Source organism: Equus przewalskii, chromosome 17 (genome assembly GCF_037783145.1).
Source record: "Equus przewalskii isolate Varuska chromosome 17, EquPr2, whole genome shotgun sequence".
Lineage (NCBI taxonomy): Eukaryota > Metazoa > Chordata > Mammalia > Perissodactyla > Equidae > Equus > Equus przewalskii.
The window spans coordinates 71,732,861-71,758,299 of record NC_091847.1 but is presented as its reverse complement, the minus strand read 5'-3'; the positions used below and the strand labels follow the sequence as shown (position 1 = coordinate 71,758,299).

The 25,439-nt window shown below is 38.5% G+C and overlaps 1 protein-coding gene across 2 annotated transcripts in view; it reads left to right on the top strand.

Moving 5' to 3' along the window:
• GTF3C3 (general transcription factor IIIC subunit 3) overlaps positions 1-24,935 on the top strand; it is a 28,773-nt gene extending 3,838 nt beyond the window's left edge. Inside the window, exons 3-18 of one of the 2 annotated variants that reach the window (XM_008518164.2) lie at positions 353-552; positions 1,304-1,427; positions 3,035-3,226; positions 3,740-3,905; positions 7,164-7,311; positions 7,843-7,915; positions 8,742-8,845; positions 9,836-10,007; positions 12,188-12,390; positions 12,726-12,827; positions 13,784-13,919; positions 14,239-14,476; positions 15,107-15,297; positions 17,221-17,345; positions 18,482-18,634; positions 24,498-24,935. In XM_008518164.2, coding sequence (XP_008516386.2) covers positions 353-552; positions 1,304-1,427; positions 3,035-3,226; positions 3,740-3,905; positions 7,164-7,311; positions 7,843-7,915; positions 8,742-8,845; positions 9,836-10,007; positions 12,188-12,390; positions 12,726-12,827; positions 13,784-13,919; positions 14,239-14,476; positions 15,107-15,297; positions 17,221-17,345; positions 18,482-18,634; positions 24,498-24,671 — 2,501 coding nt within the window. In that variant the 3' untranslated portion in view covers positions 24,672-24,935. Of the gene's footprint in view, positions 1-352; positions 553-1,303; positions 1,428-3,034; positions 3,227-3,739; positions 3,906-7,163; positions 7,312-7,842; positions 7,916-8,741; positions 8,846-9,835; positions 10,008-12,187; positions 12,391-12,725; positions 12,828-13,783; positions 13,920-14,238; positions 14,477-15,106; positions 15,298-17,220; positions 17,346-18,481; positions 18,635-20,002; positions 21,653-24,497 lie in introns of those variants that run through there. The other variant, XM_008518165.2, reaches the window with a different exon arrangement.
• The last annotated feature ends 504 nt before the right edge of the window (positions 24,936-25,439 follow it).

Here is a 25,439-nt window from a genome sequence, read left to right as displayed (position 1 = left end):
ACCACCAGACTTTAATTCATAGGTCTGAGTCTTACAATTCTTTTGTTTTGGTCCTCTCTACTTTTAACTGTTGCTGCGTGTGCTTCTGATTTCCCACCTAATTTTGCCTGTCTATCTGAGACCTAATGGATGAGTCAGCAATTCCTACAGAGTGAAACACATGGCTTTGTGACAGCTTTCTTCTTTGGGTTTTTGGGAGAGTTCATTTGTCGATCTTTCACTTTCAAGTTTGGTGTTGCTAGGGTAGAAATTTATATTCCAGAGAATATTGTTTTTTTTCTTTAGACTGCTGAGTGTTCTAAAGCTTTTTTGTGTGGTTGGTTTTTCGTAACCTCAATGTGTCTGTCTTCAGGAGAAACGTCAGATGGAGTCAGTAAGTCAGTTCACAAAGTCTTTGCTTCCATGCTTGGAGAGAATGAAGATGATGAGGAGGAAGAGGACGAAGAAGAGGAGGAGGAGGAGGAGGAGGAGGAAACACCACAGCAACCCACTGCAGGCGATGTGTTTGTATTGGAGATGGTTCTCAACCGGGAGACCAAGAAAATGATGAAAGTACGTCGTTCCTTACTTCGGTATTTATAAACAGAATGCAGAAATGTGACATAGTAATTAAAAAAGAAATCTTTAAATTATACGTATATTCCAAAAGAATTCCAGCTGTGAGAAAGGAGATACTGTGAGACAGCTCCTGTTACTGGTTTCTAATGTTTCATTTTAGAGATTTTTTTAATGTAAACCTCAATTGTTGCATATGTCAAAACGTACTATAGTTTTGCTGTTAAAAAGTGTATATTGTAACTTGATTTTTTTTAACCAAGTTCATTCTGAGTAGATAAATTTGAAAGAAGGAGGGTCTTCAGTAGATTACTTCATAAGTCGTCTCCTGGCATATAAATCTATTTTGCAGCATCCTCTCCTGCATTTGTTATAATTCTAATTAGTAATTTAGTAATTGCTGACTACTTTGGTTTTTGCTTTCTTTATATAGTTTACTGTACTTTGAACTTTGTACTGTAGGGTTTTTTTTTTTTAATTTTCTGAAGTGCTCCTTTTTGGAGAGTATCATAGAATAATTTCTGCTATTTCTTGCAGTTGAGTTTTAGACTTTTTCCTGAAATATAGACTTTAATGTTAATGAGTCAGTTATAATCACAACCAAAGTCTTTAGTTCTGATTTTAAAAGATTGAAAAGTTTTAAAGAAAAATGTCAGTGTCATTAGGGTCTGTATTTGTTAATATGGTTGGAATTGAAATCTAAGACATTACTATATTTTAATCTAAGTGTCATATTTGTTCTGTACAGGAGAAAAGGCCTCGGAGTAAACTTCCCAGAGCTCTGAGAGGCCTCATGGGTGAAGCCAACATTCGCTTTGCGCGAGGAGAACGTGAAGAGGCGATATTGATGTGCATGGAAATCATAAGACAGGGTATTTTCTGTGGAATTATTCCCAACAGAAGTTTAGTAGTCTGACTTTTACAGATAGAGGAGGACTTCACTGTGCTATTTGAAAAATATGTTCAGAAGCTGGGAGTTGATTGTGATAACAGTGATTTGCACTTTTCACATTTAGTAGAACATATTACCAAGAAAATGAAAATCAGAGTATGACTCAGTGAAATATCATTAATATTTGTTGAACCCCTACAGCCTTCATTCTTGTTTTTATTTGCTTGTTTTTTAATGTTTCATCTTAGGGATTTGAGACTTTTGCATTCTGTGTCTTTTATAAATATGGCAAACACATTATGTTAAAATCGCTTGAAGAGTGTTTTTTTCTTTCTGTTTTCCAAATAAGACTGTGCTAGATTATTTTAATCTAGTTTTTGGTAAAAGACACAATTTATACTTGTCATCTTCCATTAAACTGCAGGTCTTGGCATATTGAAGGATGTCTTCAAAGGCGACTTTTTAACTAGCTGCTTGTGTTTAATATTTTCCTTTCCTGATGTGTTGCCAAATGATGCCCTGTGTAGTGGCTTGGGTAGTTGTAATACAGTGAACTTTTAATTTATCTTTTCAATATTTTGGCATTTCTTTTTATTTAGAGTAAAGTCCTTGTAGAAGTCTTGTTGTAAGTTTCCTGGATGATTCATTAGGATAAGTTGAGTCACTGCTTTTTCTTTACTACCCCATCGAAATAAGTTTAACCGAAGTTTTTTCTTCAGGATATTTTGTTTGTTTCCTACTTTCCCATATTGTCTGTTTCTTTATTTCAGTTTACAGTTGTTTGTTTTTGAGAGTTATCTTTGAGTTTAATTCCTCATAATCTTAGAACTTCATTTAAGAAACGTTCTTTCAGAAATGCAGATTAGCCATTCACTTGGATATCCTGGGTTTAGGTGCTGCTTAGGTACCCTCTCTCCATTCATCCCATCCTCCTTGGTCTGGGAGCTGGATTGTGAAGATTCACCCCCACTGACGTGGCTGATGCTCATCAGAAGGAACTTGCTGAGTTATTGAGCCATGTTTAGCTTTAGCAGAGGGGGATTTTCATGAGGGGGGCATGGTGGAGAGTAAAGTTTTTCATGAAACTACGCTTTGCTTAGAGAAAAGTATGCTTTAAAAATGCCAGAAATGGAGGCCGGCCTGGTGGCATAATGGTTAAGTTTGTGCACTCTGTTTCAGTGGCCCAGGGTTTGTAGGTTCGGATCCTGGGTACAGACCTACACACCATACAAGCCATGCTGTGGTGGCATCCCACATACAAAAAAATAGAGGAAGATTGGAACAAGCATTAGCTTAGGGACAATCTTCCTCAAGCAAAAAGAGGAAGTTTGGCAACAGGTGTTAGCTCAGGGCCAATCTTCCTCACACACACACAAAAAAAGTGCCCAAAATGTATGAAAATAAAATAAAGCAAATATAATCTAATGTTTATTCTAATTTCCATTAGGTAGTTTGTATAATTTTGTTAGAGGTATTTAAAGAGTTTAAGTATTAAAAAAAGGATTCATAATTTGAATCATGAGACTGACATCAGCTCAAGCCTCATCCCTCAGCCAATGGAATTTGTTTTTTTAAATTTCTTTTTAGCTCCTCTTGCTTATGAGCCATTCTCTACTCTTGCCATGATATATGAGGACCAGGGTGACATGGAGAAATCGCTGCAGTTTGAGTTGATTGCTGCACATTTAAATCCCAGTGACACTGAAGAATGGGTTAGATTGGCAGAAATGTCCCTGGAACAAGACAATATTAAGCAGGCTATTTTTTGCTACACAAAAGGTAATTAAAATGTTTCTTTCCTTTTGTTTGATGAAAGGTTACATAATAGGTTTTTTGATAATTGTACTTACTACTCTGAGGTGAGGTTAGCTAAAATATATTTATTTTTTATATCAGAGGTAAGTATTTGGGGCTCCTCTGTTTTCATATTTACCAGTAACTTTTTTTATAGCATGAGCTAATACAGCACAAAACTTGGTAGACGAAGAGTAAGTACCCTCAGTTTCCCACCGAGATCAGTGCTGGTTCTAAGCTGTTCCTTGAGGGTTAATATGAGACTAGGGTGATCAAAGGAAGATTAGTGAGGAGAGTCAGGTTCTAGCTGGTCTTAGATCAGGCCTTGTCGAGAGGTCCTGTGAAGGTGGATTTATTCCAAAGTAACCTGCTTGGTTCCATTGGAGAATTAGTTTAGAGTGTTTATTAAATTTTCTGAAATGAGGATGGGTCACACCCAGGTACCATGAACCCCTTTTTATGATAAATCTGTAATTTATATTCTTTTTTTCTTTTTAGCTCTTAAGTATGAACCTACTAATGTCCGTTATCTGTGGGAGCGATCGAGCCTTTATGAACAGATGGGAGACCATAAAATGGCAATGGATGGTTATAGGCGCATTTTAAACCTGTTGTCTCCGTCTGATGGAGAACGATTTATGCAATTGACTAGAGATATGGCTAAGTAAGTTTGGAGTGAAAATGTATAAATGCTCTTAATGATCATCTTATTTTATAAATCCAAGTATGCATTTGAAGTAGAATATACTTTTTTGTTGAGGTTCAAGGAATTGTTTTGCTCTCTGTATTTTTTATTGTATTTAAATTTAGAAATGGGTTTTTCTTTTCAGTACTTCTCTGTTTCTAAGTCAACTGTGTGATTGCTTAGAAAAATTTGTATGTACGATTACCTTTCAAGTGCTCAGAAGCTTAAAAATGCAGCATGTTCTGAAAGGATGACTAGGTTCCCTGGTTTCCATAAATTAGTTGAAAATACTTACATTTTCAGTAATATTATTTTAAATTATTTATTGCAGATGTGCTAATGAAATGTTTGTGACCTGGGATCTTCTATAATCATTTTATCTGGAGCCAATACTAGAATAATATTTTAAGATGAAAAATTTTCTTTATGGTTGGCACATGCTACTGACTGGTATATATTTTATTCTAAAATAATATACCCAACTGCATTTACTTCTCTGATAGGCTGTACAGCAAAACAAAGCAGGAAACATTCTGGGCCTGTAATGCCTTGTGGGATGCTTTCTATTCTAGGGATGTCTATTATTATAGTATGCCAGCCTAGGATTAATCATCTAAATCTGGGTATTTTAGGGTTAACCCTGTTAGTTCCATGGCCATTGTCATGAAGATGCTTAGCTGTGAAATCATCCCCACGCTCCCAAGGATGGGTTATGTAGGAATACTGGAAGCATTCTTAGGAAATTTGAGGCAAGGCAACCCTCACTTGATCCCTGATGTATATGATGAGCATTGAGGATCTTCCCAGGTTATTTATCATTAGTCAGATCTTGAGCTGTCATGGTGGTTAGCCCACTAGGCTTCTACTGAACTATTAGATGACCTATGATAGTAGATGTGTTTTCCACTTGTATTATTTATAATCTTTTTGTTGGGAAAGATTGGTGATGAATGGTTCTGCCACTGCCAAAGAGATGTTTCCTACATGAAATTCTGTTACTACAACTTCTGATTGACATGGCTTTCTCTCTGTCCCTGCTTTCCCTCCAGAAATATTTGTTGAATATGAATTCTGTGCTCGGCACTGTACAAGGTACCAGGAGATCCAGGATTGAATGAGTTTTAAAATTCCCTGCCCTTGTGGAGCTTACATTCTAGTGGGGGGGGGACAGGCAATAAGCAGATAAACAACTAAGTTTATAGTATGCCAGATGTTGATAAGTGATTTGAAGAAAAATGAAGCCGGGAGGGAGGTAGGAAGTTGAGGAATTGGAGTGTGTTATTTTCAACAGGGAGACTAGAGAAGGGCTTCATTCCGTATGTTATGGTCATGCTGACCTGAAAGTGGCTGAAGGAGATGTGGGGGCAGATTTTAGGAAGAGTGTCACAGCAAAGGGAATGGCAGTGCAGAGTCATGTTCAGGGAGGAGAGCAGGAGGTAGTGTCTTAGAGGAAGCAGGAAGATCCCTCGGCCCATGTGGGCCCAGTGTAAGGCTTTGGTTTTTACTCTGAATGAGTTTGGAGGCCATTGGAGGATTTTGAGTAGAAGAGTGACATGATCTGACTTAAATTTTAAATGCATCAGTTCTCGCTGGTCTTTTGAGAGCAGATTGAGGAATGGTTGGGGCAGAAGCAGAATGGTTGGGGCAGAATCCAGGGAAGGGATAATGGTAGCTTGGACCAGAGTAAAAGTAGCAGGAGGTGATGGGCAGTAATCAGATTCAGGATGTATTTCAAAGGCTGACTTCTTGGAGTTTTCTGATTTATTGGATATGAGGTGGGGTGTGTGTGTATGCACATGTGTGAGAGACAGAGCAAGGGAAGAGTTCTGAGGACTAAGTCCTGAGGCACTACAGTGTTTAGAAGTCAGGAAGATGAGGAGGAAACAGCAAGGGAGATGGAAAGGGAATGGGCAATGAAGTAGGAGGAAACTAAGAGAACATGGTATTCTAGAGGTTTATTGAAGAAAGCAATTCGAGGAGGAGGGGTGGTCATCTCTGTGAAATACTGCGGATAGATCGTGTAAAATGAGGGCTGAGTAGTGACATTGGAGATGGAATTGGGGGTCCTGAGGGATAGGCAGCTCTTTGGAGAAATTTATGAGGGGAGCAAAAGAATGGGGAGGTAATTGGAATGAGTTGTAGGGGTAAGAGATAATTTTTAAGTTAGGAAAAATTACAATATATTTAAATCTAGATAGGAATGATCCACAACTGAGGGACATAGTGAAGATTGATGAGAGAAAGGACAGTTGCCTGAGTGGTGTTTTTGAGTAGGTTGGAGGGAATGGGATCTACTTGGGGGTTGTCCTTATGAGAAAAGGAGAAGGCAGAAGATACGCCTGTGGGTATAGGTAAGTAGGTAGCTGTGTTGGGAATATGTGGGATGTCTGATTTGATTCTCTTTGTGAAATAAGCAAGGTCATCAGCTGAGAGTGAGGGTGGGAGAGTGTTGGAGGTTTGGAGAGAAGATGTGACATAGTTGTCTATGTCCTTGGGACCTGGCTACCCCACCGACCAGCAGCATTTGCATCACCTGAGAGCCTGTCACAAATGTAGAATCTTAACCCTGCCCCAGCACTACTGGATTAGAATGTGCCTTTTTATAAGAAACCCAGGTGGTTGGATGCACATTCAAGTTTGAGAAGTACTGGACTAGGTAACTGTAGTAAGATTGCTGATCAGCACCATGGGCCCACTTGAGGCTAGTGGTCATTAACTTGGAATGCATCCAATCAGCATGGTCAGCTGGGCAGCTGATGGTGAAGAGTAGGCATATTTGGATTTAACCGGAGTTGGAGTTTTATCAGATGATTTTGGTAGAGGGAGAGAAGGGCAGAAGAATTGAGGAGATGTGCAAGGGAGTAATTGTAATGTTGGACTGTGCAGAAGGGGAAAGTGAGGACAGGAGGGGTACAGTGACAGTGAAAAAGTGGTAGGATCAACGCTTCGTAGATCCCATTGAGGTAGACGTGTTGTTGGTATTGGTTACAGAGGGAATGAGCTGGAATGATAGGAGGTAGCTTTGGGAGAGTAAGATGCTTGACATTGTGACATCGTTATACTGACATTGCACATTTTTCTCTGGATCAGCACTGATTATGATTTTAAAGAAGAGTTTTTTCTCCTCCCCAATATTAAGAAAATGAAAATCATAGTTAATAGAGAGTCTAAGCAAGGAAATGAATTTTATGTTCTGAATTAAATAAGCACTCATCCATTTGCCATCTATTTTTTTAGGAGTTACTATGAAGCCAATGACGTTACTTCAGCTATTAACATAATTGAAGAAGCTTTCTCAAAACACCAGGGCCTAGTCTCCATGGAAGATGTTAACATAGCAGCTGAACTGTACATTTCTAACAAACAATATGACAAAGCTTTGGAGGTAGGACCACTTAAGTGTTTCTCTGTTAGTTTTTGAACACATTTCTGTGTTCTAGTAATTCTTAAAAATTGACAGTTCCTCATTTTAGTTATATATATTACTTATATTCTAAATTATATATTTAAAGTCTGTATGGAAACAGATTTCTAGATTCTATAGTAATTCCATAAGAAATATAAAATGTAGTTATCATATGATAAAAGCTGTTGCCATTATTACAGGTACCAGATATGTCTGTACTTCAGGGAAGCAGGACTCAGCAGCCAGACTATGATTCAGTTCTTAATCTGTTTGGAAAAGTAGATTAGTTAGATACAGAGGAATTCTATATCTTCAGTTAAGCACTTGTTAATATGGTTAATATGATATAAAACTGTTAATGTATCACAGCAGTTTCTTATTTTAAAGTGATTTACTCTTGGTTTTTATAGCCCATTTATAGTAAGGGTTTACTATATATCTTTGCATTGTGAGAAGGTTTTTCATACATACCTATTGTGTGATTTCCTTTTTTTATCCCTATTCTTCTAGGTAATTACAGATTTTTCTGGAATCGTGCTAGAAAAAAAAACTGCAGAGGAAGACACTCCAGAAGAGAATAAAGGTTGTAGTTTCCTCTGCAGAGGAATATGGATAATCCTCTCCTGTTCATAATATGACATTTTGAAATTGATAGTTAGTGTTCTTATAACAGGTTTTCCCAAGAAGCTTTTTTTTCCTAAGAATGATTTTGTATCTTTTTCTTGTGAGTATTCACTCACAGGTAATCTTTGAAAAAAATTGTTTTCCGTTGTTTTTATTTCTCAGTATGCCCACTGGAACATGGCATTTCTCATTGACCCGGAGTCTTTTTAGTGCCATGTGAAAAAAGAATGGATTACTGAACAGCTTATCAAAAACCTTTAGAACTAAAGCAATTTGCTTTTCAGGAAAGACTTAAAATACTCACTATTAATTTCCTTCAAACTTAAGCATTGAAAAAATTCTACTTCAAACTTAAGCATTTACATAAAATGCTGCTTCAAACTTAAGCACAGAATTGTTTTATCCCTTTCTCAGCAAAAGACTATTTGTAGCAAAGACTAAAAAGAGGCTTTTGAATTCAAGAAGAAAACAGAGAGTTCATATATCCTTGTTTGCTGTTTTTTGTCTTTTTCGTTCTTTGTATTTCTGGTAGAAGGGAGTTTATATAGGTTTCAGATAAGTGGATAAGGTATTAAGAAGAGAATAGGAAGGGTAATTCTGCTACCAAAGGACAGACTGATGGAGGTAAAAGAACCTAGTACTGGAGTTGGCCAGACTTAGACTTGACTGTGCAGGCATTGTTTTGGAGGAAGTAAATGCGACCTTCCAGGAGATAGGGTCTGCTTCGTTTGCCCCACTGTCTAAGCTTGAGTCTACAAGCTACTTTTTCTCTCTCTAATCCACAGCCAGTGAGAGTGTTACCTGCACCATACCTGATGGTGTGCCCATAGATATCACGGTGAAGCTGATGGTCTGCCTCGTGCATCTCAACATCCTTGAACCACTTGATGTGAGTAACATGAAGATCTGTACTTGAGGTACTTCAGATCACATCCACAATCTTTCCGTGAGATGACAAGAAATTTTGAGTTGACCCTAGATTTCACATCTCTTAATAACCAGGAAGTGACCATGAACATCAGATTATTTTTGTGTGAATATAAAAGCTTATAAAAGTAAAAGGTAAAAGTTTTGGAACTGGTCTTGGAATAATTTCTTTTTCTTTTAAAATGAGAACAACCCAGAGATCAGAATTTGAGATTGGGCCTTTTAGACAATTGTTAGTTTTTGACAGCTGTTCTCTTTTGCCAACTTCCGATTAAGCATTTCATTGAATAAAAAAATGTTTCGGACATCTACGTTGCAGACCTTAGGATGAGGTGTTGAATAAAGTATATAAGTCCCTGCCCTCATGGATCTTTTGTTCTGTTGGGATTAGATAGATAATAAATAAAATAAGTATGTAAAATGTAGGATGTTAGTTGGTGATAAGTGCCCTGAAGAAAAATCAAACAGGGAAGAACAGGGAATATTGGGGGTGGGAGCAGTGGTAATTTTAGATGGGATGGTCAGAAGAGGGCTGCCGGAAAAGCGACATTTGAATAACGACTTGAAGGAAGTGAGGTCAGCCATGCAGATATCGGAGGGAGCCGCTGGCTCTCCAGAAACAGCAGCAAACACCATGGCCCTGAGGCGTGGGGGCGTTTACTGGGCTAGAGGGGAGCACAGCAGATCAGTGCTGTCTTAGCTGCTGCAGGGCCTGCCTCAGAACAGGCCTGCAGAAGTACTGTGTTGAGTGAGTGAATGATGGCAGAATGAGTTCTGTTTAACAGAGATACAGAAATGAATAGAAAATTAATTATTTAAACCTGTATTCATTAAGCCTTACTCCTTTTAGGCTTGCCTCCAAGAACTGATAAATATGTTAAAAAGAGAAATATACATAGATATGCATATTTGTAATGAGTGTTTGACTTCAGGCTTTTATTTTGGGGTCTAGCCTCTCTTGACAACACTAGTGGAACAGAATCCTGAAGATATGGGAGACCTCTATCTAGATGTTGCTGAAGCTTTTCTGGATGTTGGTGAATATAATTCTGCACTTCCGCTCCTTAGTGCGCTGGTCTGCTCAGAAAGATACAACCTCGCGGTGGTTTGGCTTCGGCACGCAGGTAATACTTTTTTTGTGGGAAGGAGAAGTTTTAATCATATAAGCAGGCAAGAACTTACTTTCCCAAGAGGAAAGTAATTCTTATAAAATATTAATGTCTTAGTGAGAGTATTTCTGATTTCAGGGCAGTTTCTTGAAAGTCGGTGTTTTAAATTGTCTTGGTATGCCACTAAGTGGCTCCTCCTCGCTCAGGCTTTGGAAGAGTGAAGGAGAAGGAGTGACGTGGCCCTGTTAAAATACCTTAAATACCTGTCTTTTATCTGTCTTAACCAGAGGCTCTGGTCTCTAGTAACAGTTTGTCAGAGTTGGAGTGCAATCTAATTTTTGAAGAATTTTTATGAAGTTATATTTAATATATTGAGAAAAAAATTAATGTATTTTCAGTGTCCTTTGAGCTGCAGATATGCCCAAGATTGGGTTTTATCTATCATTTTATTTCATTATATCTAAATCCACAGTAATCTGAAATAAATCATTTAGAGTAGAAAAAATAGCTTAAGAAAAGCTAAATCTCTTAAAGAAATGTATGAAAGCCAAAAATTTTCTAATAGGATTTCCTATTTTTCAACATAAAAGATGCATTAAAATTTGAATAATCCTTGTTTAAAATATTACATAGTGGCAGAAAGTTCTCTCCAACTAGAAAAGCATTAATTGACATTTTGGGATGTTTTGAGATACATCACACATATGAAATGGCAGAGAGCGCTTAATGATTAAGATAGCACTTTACTGTTTGGATGGGTAGACATGTGTACCAATGTAATACCGTCATAAAAAGTTATATTATTTATGGTACTTGAATTTTAAAAACATGAGCAGGGAGCTGGAGTTTTATTGCCTTCCTAAGGCTGTCACTGAAACCGCTCCTGTTATTGGTAGATACTTTACAAATCCTCTTTAATTATGATCATGATGCGGATAAATGCTGTTTCCATTTCAAGCCTTTGTAGCTTGAGATGAGTAGAAGGTAAAACCTCAGAATGATCTAAAAATCATAAAGAAATTTGGGGTCAGTATATAAGAAAGATCATTAGAGGAATTGAATGCTTGTAGCGTAATAACAAAGTATTTTTAAAATTGAAAAATGAAAAATTAAGAGAAAGGCCTTTGTCATGATCCATCCCTAATTAGTAGTTTTCCTTTATTATCAAAGTTTAACCTGAAGATAATGGTCTGGAGAGATTTGAGAAATTAGAGATTTGAGAAAACAATTGGAGACAAAATACCTTTTAGGAAATAACTGCAGTGAAAAAGGGAAATGAAAAGGGCCTACATTAGTGTCGTGGCTGTTAGAGTGGAAGGAAGAAATGCTTATGGGGATGCATTCTCAAGTTCAAATGATAGGACTTAGTGATTGACTGGCATGAAGTTTGAGGAATAGAGCCCAATAACCTCACTTCTGAGAACCTAACCGGAGGAAATAATTGGGGAGGGAGAGAGAGGTAATTTATAGTAGGGATCACAAACTCAGAAGCCTGGAAGGTTAACAAAAATGAGTAGAGTGGGAGGTGAGAGGACCAGGCTGGAGTGGTAACCGGAGAGCCCGCCTGGAGGGTGATGTGCGTGGGCTGATGTGCCCTGTGGGGGTGGGCGCCACTGCTGCCAAATTCAGGTTTTTCAAAAGAATCCAATAATTTGGATTTCATTAAAATCTTAGTTTTTAAAAATGTAGACAATTTATTGTTTTTAACAGCACTGTTGCCTAACAGAACACATCTGTGGGTTAAATTGGTCTGCTAATTTGTGAACTCTGGCTTATATAAATGAGGAAGTTTACCGTGGTGTTGTTTATTACAGTAAAAATTTGGAAGTACCCTAAATGTCAAATAATATGGTTATGTAAATAATCAATTTAAGTGAATTTTATAACCATGCAAAATTCCAGTGAAGACATGGGAAAATCTTGAAAGTATAATGTTAAATGAATAAAGCAGAACTCCAAATTGTATGTATATGCTGATTATCATCCTTGTAGCAGTTTGAATTGAGAAATAATAGATTGATCAATAGATAGAGATTAGAAGGGATAATTGTTTTAAAGTACTAAAAATATGCATACATTTCTTTCCTGTTGTAATTTTGATATTGCCATAATATTTCTTTTAAAATGGAGAGATAATTTTGGCCAGCTTATAAATCTGTAGTTCATATTTACGCTTTATTTGAACACCATCTTAGAATGTTTAAAGGCCTTAGGCTACATGGAGCGTGCTGCCGAGAGCTATGGCAAAGTGGTTGATCTGGCCCCCCTCCATCTGGATGCAAGGATTTCACTCTCCACCCTTCAGCAGCAGCTGGGCCATCCTGAGAAAGCTCTGGAAGCTCTGGAACCAATGTACGATCCAGATACTTTGGCACAAGATGCAAACGCTGCCCAGCAGGTAGGTGATGTAACACAGAAGGAAGTTTTTCTTGGTGCATTATATTTTAGGACTTTCTCCTCAGTTAAGGATGTCTCTACAGCTTATATCCAAAAGCTTTATTTTAGTGTTTTAAATTCCGTGTTTTTGAAAAATGATTTTGAGTCTTAAGTTTCAGCAACTCATTAGACATTGTAAATTGTAGTTTCCAAAATATTGGATCTTAATTATTATGAAAGCTCATAAAGCAAATGTTCTTAAGGTTTGATTTCTAAGGCAAAGCTTTTCTATGCAAACAAAACAACTTACAGCAAAAGCACCATATCACACTCATTATCATGTGCTTTTTTATTTAGGAACTGAAGTTACTGCTTCATCGTTCTACTCTGTTGTTTTCACAAGGCAAAACGTATGGTTATGTGGATACATTACTTACCATGTTAGCCATGCTTTTAAAGGTGGGTGATGATCTTTCTTTGTATTAGCCTTCTTGACCTTTTTTTATGTTTAGAATTTGATTTAAACATAGATTACAGCTATTTTAAAATTCTGTTGAACTCAAAAATTTATTTTTAATTTTTATTTATTCATTTATTTTATTATTTTATTGAGGTCATAATGGTTTAAACTCAAAATTTTTGAAGGGAAAGTCAGATAAAGCCAAAAGACTTAGAGATTAATGGTATGTAATTGAAAGTTCTACATGAAAGTGTAAACTTGACTGTTAAGTGAAATAAAATCCTTGCTAATGCATATTTAGAAAAGTGAGAAGCACAGTATTATCGATTATTGGCTCTTTAAATGCTGCTGTGTGCCAAACTTGTCACTTTGCAAAAATGTTTTCCAGATATGACATCCTTTCTGATTCTGGCTTTTTGGGGGGTGCGGTGAAGGGGGGGAAGATTAGCCCTGAGCTAACATCTGCTGCCAATCCTCCTCTTTTTGCTGAGGAAGACTGGCCCTGAGCTAACATCCATGCCCATCTTCCTTTACTTTATATGTGGGACGCCTACCATAGCATGACTTGCCAAGTGGTGAGATGTCCGCACCCAGCTTCCAAACCAGGAACCCTGGTCTGCCAAAGCGGAAAGTGTGCGCTTAACCACTGCATTGCTGGGCCAGTCCCCAGTTTGGCTTTTTTGCTGGGAGGTGTTTGTGTGTGTGTGTGTGTGTGTGTGTGGTATAAAGTTAATGTGAATTACCTTCTTTTTCCCTACTGAGTAGTGTTACCCAAATTCCTTTGGTAAGAAAAAAATTAGTCTATTCGTTTTCTTTTAGGTGTTTTATACGTAATAATTTGGTCTTTTTTTCCCCTTACTAAAGCAGCTTTCGCACACCTGTGGTATTTGTTTCCCATAGATTTTCTTTAAAAAATTATGACTAAAAAAATCTCAAATTACTATCTTTAATTCAGGTAGCGATGAATAGAGCCCAAGTCTGTTTGATATCCAGTTCCAAATCTGGAGAGAGGCATCTCTACCTTATTAAAGTGTCAAGAGACAAAATATCAGACAACAATGACCAAGAGACAGCAAATTGTGATGCAAAAGGTAATTACTTTCATTTGCTTTATTACGTAAAACTTGACTGAGTTGATAAAAGACTCATGAAGTAACACCTGATCGTAGTCTAATTGAATCAGAGTGAGAATTACCTGGACAGGCAGAGCAGAGGGGTGGCGGTGAAGGAATGTGAACAGGCAACTGCCTCGTCTTGCCACCGTCAGAAGAGTACTGGCAGGAGAGTTCACTCCTGTGGGACCATGGCTGTTACATTTCACCTTCAAGTCACTCATGTGACTTTTTCTTTCTAATTCTGCTCTTTCTGGAAATACAGTGTCCTAACTGATTTTCATTGGTCTCATTTTAGCAATATTTGCTGTACTCACGAGTGTCTTGACAAAAGATGACTGGTGGAACCTTCTGTTGAAGGCCATATACTCTTTGTGTGACCTATCCCGATTTCAGGAGGCTGAGTTACTTGTGAATTCTTCATTGGAGTATTATTCATTTTATGATGACAGGCAAAAACGCAAAGAACTAGAATACTTTGGTCTCTCTGCTGCAATTCTGGACAAAAATTTCAGAAAGGCATACAACTATATCAGGTGATTTTTCAATAACTTATTTTAATCAGATTCTTTGCTAGGGTGTATATATTTACTTTGACTTAGTCTCTCACACTCAAAAATTAGCTGTTTTATTTTAACTCTCCTCTTGCTTGCTGGTTAATTCAGCTCATTTGTGATTCTGAGAGGCATGCACTCTCATATACTTAACCGCTTGTGCCTCTGTCTCCCTCTTTATAAAGTGGACATCATAATACTCCCACCTCGTAGTATTATTGTGAGGGTTAAATGAGTTGTTATATATAAGGCCTTTTCACCGTCTCCGGCACACGTTACGATTAGTTATGATTCCTTGTTCACTGTGGTGCAGCTGTAGTGGACAGAGAGAGAAAAGGTGAGACAGAAACCACTTGATTCTGTTTTTTGGTTTAAAAGTTTTGTTGAAAAGCCGAAACAATGCAGAAATACTAACCTAAGCTGCATTTTCCAGGAAAACTCTTCCACTGCGTAGTGTTTCTGCTTGACTAGATTGATTCAGGCTCCTTTTCCTTGGTGAGGGATGGTGTATTTCAGCGTTGGGAGGACAGCACTGAAGGGCTTCGTTCTTAGAATTCGGGAAGATTTTCTTTTTACAGTATTTTTTTACCCTCTCCCTCTCTGCGATTTTAGGATAATGGTAATGGAAAATGTCAATAAACCCCAGCTCTGGAACATTTTCAATCAAGTTACCATGCACTCCCAAGATGTACGACATCATCGCTTTTGTCTTCGTTTAATGCTGAAAAACCCAGATAATCACGCCCTGTGTGTGTTGAATGGACACAATGCATTCGTGTCTGGTAGTTTTAAGCATGCACTTGGTAAGTGTCCTGGCACGTGACTTTCTCAGGAATGGCCAAGTGTGGCGGCAAAGAGCCTGGCCTCTGGAGCAGAGCTGCCTGGTTTAAATAGCCACTCCCCCGTGGCAAGTTATTCTACTTCCCTCTGCCTCAGTTTCTCTCTCTCTGGAGTGGAGATAATAATTGGATCTACCTTGTAGATTATTGTGAAAATTAAATGAGTTAATATAAAATAGTTAAAACAATGCCTGGCGCACATGGTACGTGGCTGTGTTAGCAATAATGATAATGATATTAATATTTGCTTTTCTTAGGAAGCTTTGGTTTCAAAAGGCTGAAGTAGGTCTTATAGTTCATTTTAAAGGTCACCAGTTCTCCCTGCTTAGGCTTGTTGGTGTTTAAAATAATTTTCATTAATTATGGATGCTTTGCTACCTGATTTTTATTTGTTATAGTACAAAAAAGGATTTAAGATTTGCTGATAGTTCATTCCTTTAGGAGACAAGTCTTTATATCAAGATTTATTTACATAGGGCTTGCTAACTCTAATTAAACTCAGGGAAAATTCATTAATCATTTATAAGGAATTTATGTTATAAAGAATCAGAAGAAAACAGGTAGAAAAATACTTAACCAAATGTTTAAACTTAAAATAAGGCATGTATATCCTGCTGCCTAAAAGCTAGTGTTGCCAAGTTCACTTTTAAATAAACTGTGATTTTGGCTGTTTAATACTTTCGTGTTTTTCTGTGTATGGCTGGCATTTTGTTTTTTGGGTTTTTTTAAAGATTTTTTCTTTTCCTTTTTCTCCCCACAGCCTCCTGGTACATAGTTGTGTATTTTTAGTTGTGGGTCCTTCTAGTTGTGGCCTGTGGGATGCCACCTCAGCGTGGCTTGATGAGCGGTGCCATATCCACGCCCAGGATCCAAACCGGAGAAACCCTGGGCTGTTAAAGCAGAGCGTGCAAACTTAACCACTCAGCCACGGGGCCGGGCCTGGCTGGTGTTTTTATAGTTGTTCAGCTAGTAGCCTTGAATATCAGATATTGAAACCTTCCTCCACTCCGTGTACTTTTGGAGTTGTTAGTTTAATATTAAGAAAATATAAAATAGAGATTTATTTTCCTATATTTAGAAACTTACAGAAGGTAAAAATAGAAAGTCCAAATGGCAGTCTACCATTTGGGCTGTTAAAGAGATTTTATGGTGCCATTCCTTCTGGAATAGGTGCCAGAAGGAATAGAAGTTTTCATCTACGTATGATAAATTCTAGATCATTCCTTTATAAGAAAAATTTTCTTAAATTCCCCTATCTCATATGGTTAGGCTTTTGACATGAGATAATTGTATATAGAGAATACATAGAATTCACAAAGCCCCAAATTCTTATTTTATTATTAGATACATTTAGCTTTTCTCAGGAAAAACAAAGTGGTTGCTACTCTTGGGAAAACAACACCCATAATCTAAAAAACAAATCAGAACTGTTTTTCTTTTTCTCACCTCCATGATCCATCACATTTGAATTTATAAGATGGATCGATTAATTTTACAAAAGAATTCACCAAAAGACACATTCCCCCGTTGCTTTTTAAATAGATTTAAGATCATAAGTTAGATTTATGGTCACAATTGATAAATTACTTTGGAAGTGTTAGCCTACATGGAAATGTCTAACTGGACCTAAAAGAAAGTTCCTTTTAGTTACTCATATTTAATCTTCATGGCTAGGATACGTTCATAGGTAAACTCTAATTTTGTTATAGTTATGTTATTTTAAAATTCAGATTAGTGTGCATCTGATTGATATGTTACAGTGTACACTTTGCATATGTTTAATATCAGTAATGGTTGTTTAGCCTTAAAATGTATATGAGTAAGTGTTGAAGAAATAAGGAAGTATGTTTTTTGTCACACCATCTGATACCACTGTTCATTTTTCAGGACAGTATGTGCAAGCCTTCCGCACCCATCCCCATGAACCTCTCTATAGCCTCTGTATAGGCCTGACCTTTATTCACATGGCATCTCAGAAGTATGTATTAAGGAGACATGCTCTTATTGTTCAGGTAATTCTTTTGGATTTCTCATTACTTGATTTTATGTTCTCTAAAAATGAATATACTGAATGTTTTTGTTATCCTACTTCTAAAGTAATACCTGCCTAGTACACATGCTGGGAGTCCCAACACCTATCCGTGTGTACACACTCACGGGCTCAACATCTGTTGGTACTCCTGGCTAAGACTTAGGCAGCCGTGTAGAAAGGGTATACACCTGACCATTAAGAGATTACCACACAGGCAGCATCTGGAGGAATCCTGCGCAGGCTGCCTATAGTCTGAAGCCCCTAAGCCCTCCTGCCTTCCAGGTCCTGAAGATTGATTTATTTTAAGTTAGTTTTTAAAAATATAATAGGGGCTGGTCCCGTGGCCGAGTGGTTAAGTTCGCGCGCTCCGCTGCAGGCAGCCCAGTGTTTCGTTGGTTCGAATCCTGGGCGCGGACATGGCACTGCTCGTCAAACCATGCTGAGGCAGCATCCCACATGCCACAACTAGAAGGACCCACAACAAAGAATATACAACTATGTACTGGGGGGCTTTGGGGAGAAAAAGGAAAAAAATAAAATCTTTAAAAAAATATGTATATAATAATATATACATACAAAAATGTATGAATATTTGACTGTGTGACTTTTTTTACATCATCACCAAATTGCTCTTTTAAAGTTTTCTTGGTTCATGTAATACTTTGAAGTTACCTTTTTCTTTTCTTGTTTACTTTTTTCTGGAAAGTAACCTCCCCTTCTGTGCAGTTTTGCTTCCCATGGTTTCAGTTATCTGCAGTCAGTTGCAGTCTGAAAATATTAATTGGAAAATTCTAGAAGCAAACAATTCATAAGTTTTAAATTGTGCACCGTTCTGAGAGGTGTGATGAAATCTCACACAGTCCTGCTCCCTCCTGCCAGGGACGTGAATCCTCCCTTTGTCCAGCGTATCCACGCTGTGTACACCACACTTAGTAGATAGTCTCTTAGTAGCTGTCTCAATTATCTGATCGACTGCCGAGATATTGCAGTGCTTGTGCTCGAGTAACCTTTATTTTACTTAATAATGGCCTCAAAGCGCAAGAGTAGAATATATAGTAGTTCAATACACACTTGTCAAATGAGTGAAATATTGAATCGTTTCTTTCTTTTTGGTAGGGCTTTTCCTTTCTTAATCGATACCTCAGTCTACGTGGGCCCTGCCAGGAGTCGTTCTACAATTTGGGCCGTGGGCTTCACCAGCTGGGGCTGATTCATCTTGCGATCCACTATTATCAGAAGGCCCTGGAGCTCCCGCCGCTTGTGGTAGAGGTATTGTATGATTTACCGCAAAAACCAAGGAGTCACTTTGTTTCATCTATAGATAAGTGCACTTAGCTCAGTGTTGTGGTCCAGAGAGTGAAATAAATTATAGCTTATATATTAAAATGCAGTATTTCCTTATTTGATGCATTTATGTACTTAGGTTCAGTAACAAGTAGATCTTTGACATCCTGGCCTTATGACCTGATCAGCAACCATATGACATATACAACTTGTGGTTCCGACCATTTCGATTATCCTAAGATAGTGCCTCAGGCTTACAGGTGTCAGCTGGTAGAGGTGAAGCCTCAGTGTGAAGTGATGCGGCCGTTGTCCAGTTCCAAGTTCAAGTGAAACATATTTCTTATAAAGATGAAAGATCAGTATTAATGTAGCTTTGTTTATTTTTAGATAATGTGACATAGGGTAAAGTGTTGCCAGTACTATTATAATCTGTGATTAAAGTCTAATTTTTATTTTAATTTCTGAAGAAAATATGTTTTCATTGTTAATTTTTTTAAGTTGCACTCATAATCCCCACATTCCCTCAGATCTATATTATGTTACCCTTGTTCAATGTTAGACGTTAAGCAAATGAAGACACACTTTTATAGATATGCTGATGAAATATACACATTTTTGTGTTCTTCATTTCATAAATACCTTTAGGTATTACTCCTTAAGCTTAGTAGGTATTATTTTTCATTGTTCAAAAGTTTGTACTGAGAAAGATTAGAAACATAGATCTAATCTATTCCATTGAGTTTATTGCTTTGTTATTTAAGTAGGAAAAAAGGTTATAACCCCTAAGGTAATCATTATACTCAATTTGGTGTATGCCCTCCTGGGCCCATTCTTTACATGCCTGTCTGTTATATAGCACTCGTATTTTTTCCCATCTCGTCATTTGTGTTATAATTTACTTATTTTTTTACATGAAGAAGTTTTACATTTCTTATGAAGTCACACCATTAATCTTTCCTTTTGTAGTTTCTACTTTTGCTGTTATACTTAGAAGGGCCTTTCCTACCCAAGATTATATTATTCAACTTATTTTTTTATGGTTTCATTTTTTCACTCTTAAATCCTTAATTCAACTGGAGTTTATTCTGCTGTGGCTTGTGGGTGAGACTTATTCTTTAACTTATTGGTTAGACACTTAAAAATATTTGATGATAGTTACTGTAACAATTCACTGAATCAGCATTATCTGATAAAAATTTAGATCCAAGGTATATCATAGTTTTATAATTTTTTTTAATATTGTGAATTTTGATAGCTTTTTGAACACTTACACTTATGAAACTGTTTCTTTGCCATAAAATTGTCCTGGTTGTCAGTTTGAAATATAACGCATTCATATATTTTTTCCCCTAGGGTATAGAAGTTGACCAGTTAGACTTACGAAGAGATATTGCCTACAACTTATCCCTCATTTATCAGAGCAGCGGGAATATTGCAATGGCTCAAAAGCTTTTGTATACCTATTGTTCTATATAAAGCACCTCAACTGAGAAAGGAGCATTGGGTAGCTGCTGTGTGTGGACCAGGATTTTCTGTCTCAGGGCTTATTATTAACCCCAAAATGGAAATGATAATTTCACAGTTATCTAACATGTAATTCATTTTTAATATGTGATAATGATCTTTTAGTAGATTTGCAAAATTATCATTCCTACAAGAATTCATATGTTGTTGTATTTCCCTTTAGCTTTTTTTGTTTTTTTCTCTGAGGAAGATTCACCCTGAGTTAACATCAGCTGCCAATCTTCCTCTTTTTGTATGTGAGCCGCTGCCACAGCATGGCCACTCACAGAAGAGTGGTGTAGGTCCATGCCCGGGAGTCAAACTCGAGCTGCTGAAGTGGAACGCATCAAACTTAACCACTAGGCCGCTGGGGCTGGCCCTCCTTTAGCATTTTTCAGCAAGAGTGTCCTCAAAGTGGAAATAGACAGTATTAGCCTTTAAGCCAGCTTGGAGTTGAATACACTAAGTTTTTACTCAGACCATTTATTCATCTGTGCATTTAATACTATATATTCAACACCTACTATGTACTAGGCACTGTAGTTGGTGCTGGGAATACAATAGTAAGACAGATGTGACCTGTCAATGCGATTCTTTAAATATAGAACTCAAGCATATATTTATTTGTAAGAAATGTTTGCTATATTTCTACGTACACCATCGTTGTTAGTCATCCATTTCTTAGTGCGCTGTTAGTATTGCATGGGCAGTTTTTCAAATACACAGAAAAGGAGGTTGCTTATTAAAGGAAAGACAAATTGGGACTCTTTCTGATGTCAGTACAATTACATAAATCACTTCGCTCCTAACAAAATTATTTAAAATGGTTGTATGGTGGGAAGACAAATAATTGAGTTAATCTTTTACTTTTCACTTGCGTGTGTCTTAACTACCTGGACTGAGTGAGACCTGGGACAGTGGGCTTAGTTCACACCAGTCTGCTCTGAGGCAAATAAAAAAGTACATTACCAATGTTTGTGGCTTTCTGACAAAAAAGTAGAAAAGAGAGGACCATGTTCAGTAACATGATCTGGTTTCCATTTCAAGATCACCAGGAAGGGAGAAAGACTGGGGAATGCTATATATGGAATAAACTATTGCTGATAAAGTAAAAAAAATAGATAAAAACCTTTACTTATCTCAAATATTGTATGTTCTTGAATCTAAGATCACAATTCTTGTTAGATATACTATTGGTTTAATAACAGCTTTTCAGAGTTTCTTTTTAGGGGAAAATAAATGCTATAATAAATGTGCATATAGAGTGTAAGAACCAGTCTAGTTGTGGGAGGGAAACAAGTGTGAGACTTAGGATCAAAGAAATACAGTGGGGGTTTTTTAGGAATTCTTACCACTGTTTACACCACATACATAACTTTGTAGTTGAAAAGCAGAATTCATATGTAATAAGTAAATGTGTCGTGCACTCTGTATGTATGAGTGTGTGTATATATATGTATGTATGTATATAATTTAAATAAATTTTATTTTTGTAATTAACGTTCATTGTTTCACATGCTTATATATATATTTTATTTCATGCCATTGTCAAGAAATGATAAAGCTGACTGTGAGAGAGTCGTAAGGTAGATTTGAGTTTTCTGGGTTGAGAGTTTCTCTCTTGACTGAAACTGACTGGGCTGTGACTCCAGTATCTGCTGAGCAGCCTTGGAGGAAACAGTACATCTCTCTAGCAGTTTGCTAAGAAGAAAGTTGGTATTGCATGTTTAGCATTTAAAATCGTGGCTCCCATCTGCTGAGTGTTTTGCGGCTGTCGGCTAAGTACAGTGCGATACTTTAGATGCATTATCCAATTCTCTCAGAATCACCTGCGAGGTAGGTGCTGTTACTGTGGTTACTGTCATCTCCCTCTTACATGTGAGAGATTAAATAGCACGTTCAAGATCACTAGCAAGCTACTCCTTGCTCAGAGGTGTTCCTTCGGAGGAACATACTTCCTCCAGAGTAACAACCTAAAAATTGTGCATAATTTTATTTTAGAAAGAAAAAGGTGACTGGCACTTATTTTTTTATTATCTTCCACCCTTCAGCCTATTAAAACCCTCTGTAGAAAACATCTTTTTGGGTGTCTTTTAGGAAGCTGATATTCACTTTCTTACCTACCATCCTTCCCCCAGCCGTGGGATCCTGACAGCCACTTTATACAATGAGATTCTTTTCTACTGGTCACAGTGGATTCCCCTGGGAGTCTGCTCCTGAACCAAACTGGGCCAATCAAGAGTTTTCTCCCTCCTTCCCTGGGAATTTTAGAATTGGAATAGAGCCTTTCTATGGGCCTTGGAGCTTGAGAGAGATGGGGCCATTTTCTGCTTTCCCTGTCGGCCAACTAGCAGTTAACCCATTCCATTGAGCAGGAAAAACAAAGCCTACGCATTAAGAGAAGCAGAGACGAGGGATGGAGAGAGCACGCCTGGGATGCCCAGAGATGTTCGTTTTCCACTCCCATCCTCTCTAAGGCTGCATTCTTACCCTTGGGTTCTTTCTATAGGATATCTCCGATTCCATAAAAAATTCCACTTTAAAGTTCACACTAGCTTGAATTTTTCTGTTATTTGCACCCAAAAAAGTCCTAACCAATCCACTATCATTTCATCTTTTCATTTAGCAGTCAGGCATTTTAGCAATTTTCATAAGAAGGAACGGCAGGTAGCCACCAGGGATGATGTCGCTGAATTATAAGTAGCATCATGAAGTCTAATCCACAATAAAGAGCCTTTTAAAAACTTCAGAGCAAGAAAAGGCGTGTGCCTACTCTCTGTTGGTATAGAGTAAACAGGTAGACCATAGGAGTGTTCAATTACTATGCTGCTTACGTAGTTAATACTATAAGAAGCATAATAAACAGAACAAGGTAGAAAAGCATGGAGAAGAAGGAGTTAATCCCAAGCTGGGTGAGGCTTTGGTGAGGGAGAACTGAGTTTCATCTCCAGGTCCAAAGTCCCAAAACCAATTGCTGTTATGTTACGAAACTGCAAATTGTAATTTTTGAGGCATTCTAAACAAAATGATTAAATAATTTATGAAGTGGGCAAAAAGGTGGATTCTGGAAACCACTTGACCAAGTTGATCCTGACATGACTCTGCTGATTTGTATGCCCTTAGAAGTGGTGCCCTTTAGGACATCATATTCCTTTTCCTTGGAAGGGAACTTGGTGTCTCAGGGGACTACTATAGTTTCAGCGTATCTGGATTCCAGCAGAGGACTTGAGGAAGCCTGTTGTGATATGCTTGTGGATGGACTGGAGAAATGTGGCTGTTTGATCTTCAACTGGTAGAATGACCAAACCCAAAGAATGCGTGTTGATAGACTGACGTCAACTGGAGAGAAATGGCAAATGATGTGCCATCAGGTTCTTTAACATCAACAGCTTAGGTGAAGATCTAAGCAGCTGTCGGATTTACATGTGGGCAAACTAGAAGTTATAGTAAGTACCAGTATTCATGAACCAAGAATGAAAACTAAATGAAGTACAAGTAATAGTTCAGAAAAAAATTAGGCGCTTAAGTTCAAGAACATCAACTTTGTGGCTAATTTACCAGTCGCTTGTTGAAAATTCTTTGGGAGTTTTAGCTAACAGCAAATTCAATATGAATCGACATGGTGATGTTTCTATCAAATGAATGTAATATTAGGCAACTTCAGTGAAAATAGGGGAAAGTAAGAGTATCCATTCTGATCGGATCCCACTGAAATAAAGTCTGCAGAAAATGACAAATAGGAAAGTGACGGTTCTTAAAAAAATAGCACATGGAGAACTCCAAAAGGAAATCAAGGCCCAGCCTAGAATATGGACGACTTGAAAAAGGGAACATCATAATTCTTTTCAAATAGTCAATGGAACACATGCGGGGGAGTTATTACTCTTATTCTGTGTAGCTTAGAATAAATAGCATCTCCCTTTTTTCTAATCTAGCTTATAAGATACATTTCCCTAATATTGTCCCTCATTTATTGTCTGCACAATCATTGGCAATTGGCATCTTCTGCCTAGTATTAACATCTTTTTGGATGGTGACTAGCTCACACATCCTTCTTTTCTGGAAACAGCCCCCAATAAAGACCAAGTCCTCCTGGGCACTGCTAATTGACTTGACCCAAGCTGGGTCGATCATATTCTCTCTTCCTGGTATTTTGAATCTTAGCCTAGAGAGAGGATAGACCCGGTGTCTTCGGAACTGGATTACACTAACGCAGTGCTTCAAGGAAAAAGGCTAGCAGAGTCCTGCCACTGAGGCACCTCGAGCTCTCCTTCCTTCACATGTGAGTTCCTCATTTGATTCCGCAAGATAACTGTGTCTTTTCAACAGATTCTCTTTCTTACAGAAGCTGGCATGCCCGTTGGGCTCTCCAGGAAGGAGGCGAGTAACGCTTGGGAGGAAAAGAGCGGAGCAGGCTTGGGCGCGGCAGCCCTCAGAGTGCGATGCGGACCTGACACGAGCCGTGCCAGGCCAAAGGAGAGTTCTGGAGCAAAGACTGCCTGTTGGAGGAGTCCTGTGATGGTGGACATGGCTAGGCCCGTACAGCATGCTCAGTCATTGGCTGGAAGTCACCGGAGAAGAGCATGACTTTGGGTATCTCCACCTTGCTCAGTCATTGGCCGGGGGCCTCTCTGAGAACAGCGTGACTTCGGCTTGGAAGCTGCGGCAAAGCTTGAAGCTGCCACAGCTGAAGGCACTCAAGTAACCACACCCCTGGTCTACAGAGACCACAGAGGTTTCGAGGCTAAAAAACAACCCACCCCCAAACCAACCAAACAAAAAACACAGTATAAACTCAAGACCAAAGAGAATAGGAGAAGAGCTGACAGATGACAAAATAATTTTAGAAACTAAAAAGCAAACTAAAGGGCAATTGGTAACTAACTTAAACCAGAGGAGAGTGAGAGCGCGGTGCCCGGGGAGGTGCATGGAGGCCGCCAGGCGCGCGGACGCCGTCCGGAGCCTCCTGCGGAGAGACGGGCGGGGCGCGCGGACCGCCGCGAAGGGGCAGCCTGGGCCCCCCGGGGACCTCCCCCGGGAGCGGGGCTGCGGCACCCCGCCCTGCAGGGCCCCGGGTTATCTTCCGGAGCCGGCGGAGTGGGCGCTCTGGATCTCGAAGAACAGGCCGAGCCGGAAGCAGAGGGCTGCACCGAGGGCAGAGGATTCGGTGCAGGTCCTCACCCGACAGTGATCTCGCCTCCTCCTCCTAGCTGGCGCCCAGGAAACTGGCGGCCGAGTTAATGCCCTCGAGCGGGGATTAGAGGGCCCCTCTCCGCGAAGATGCTGC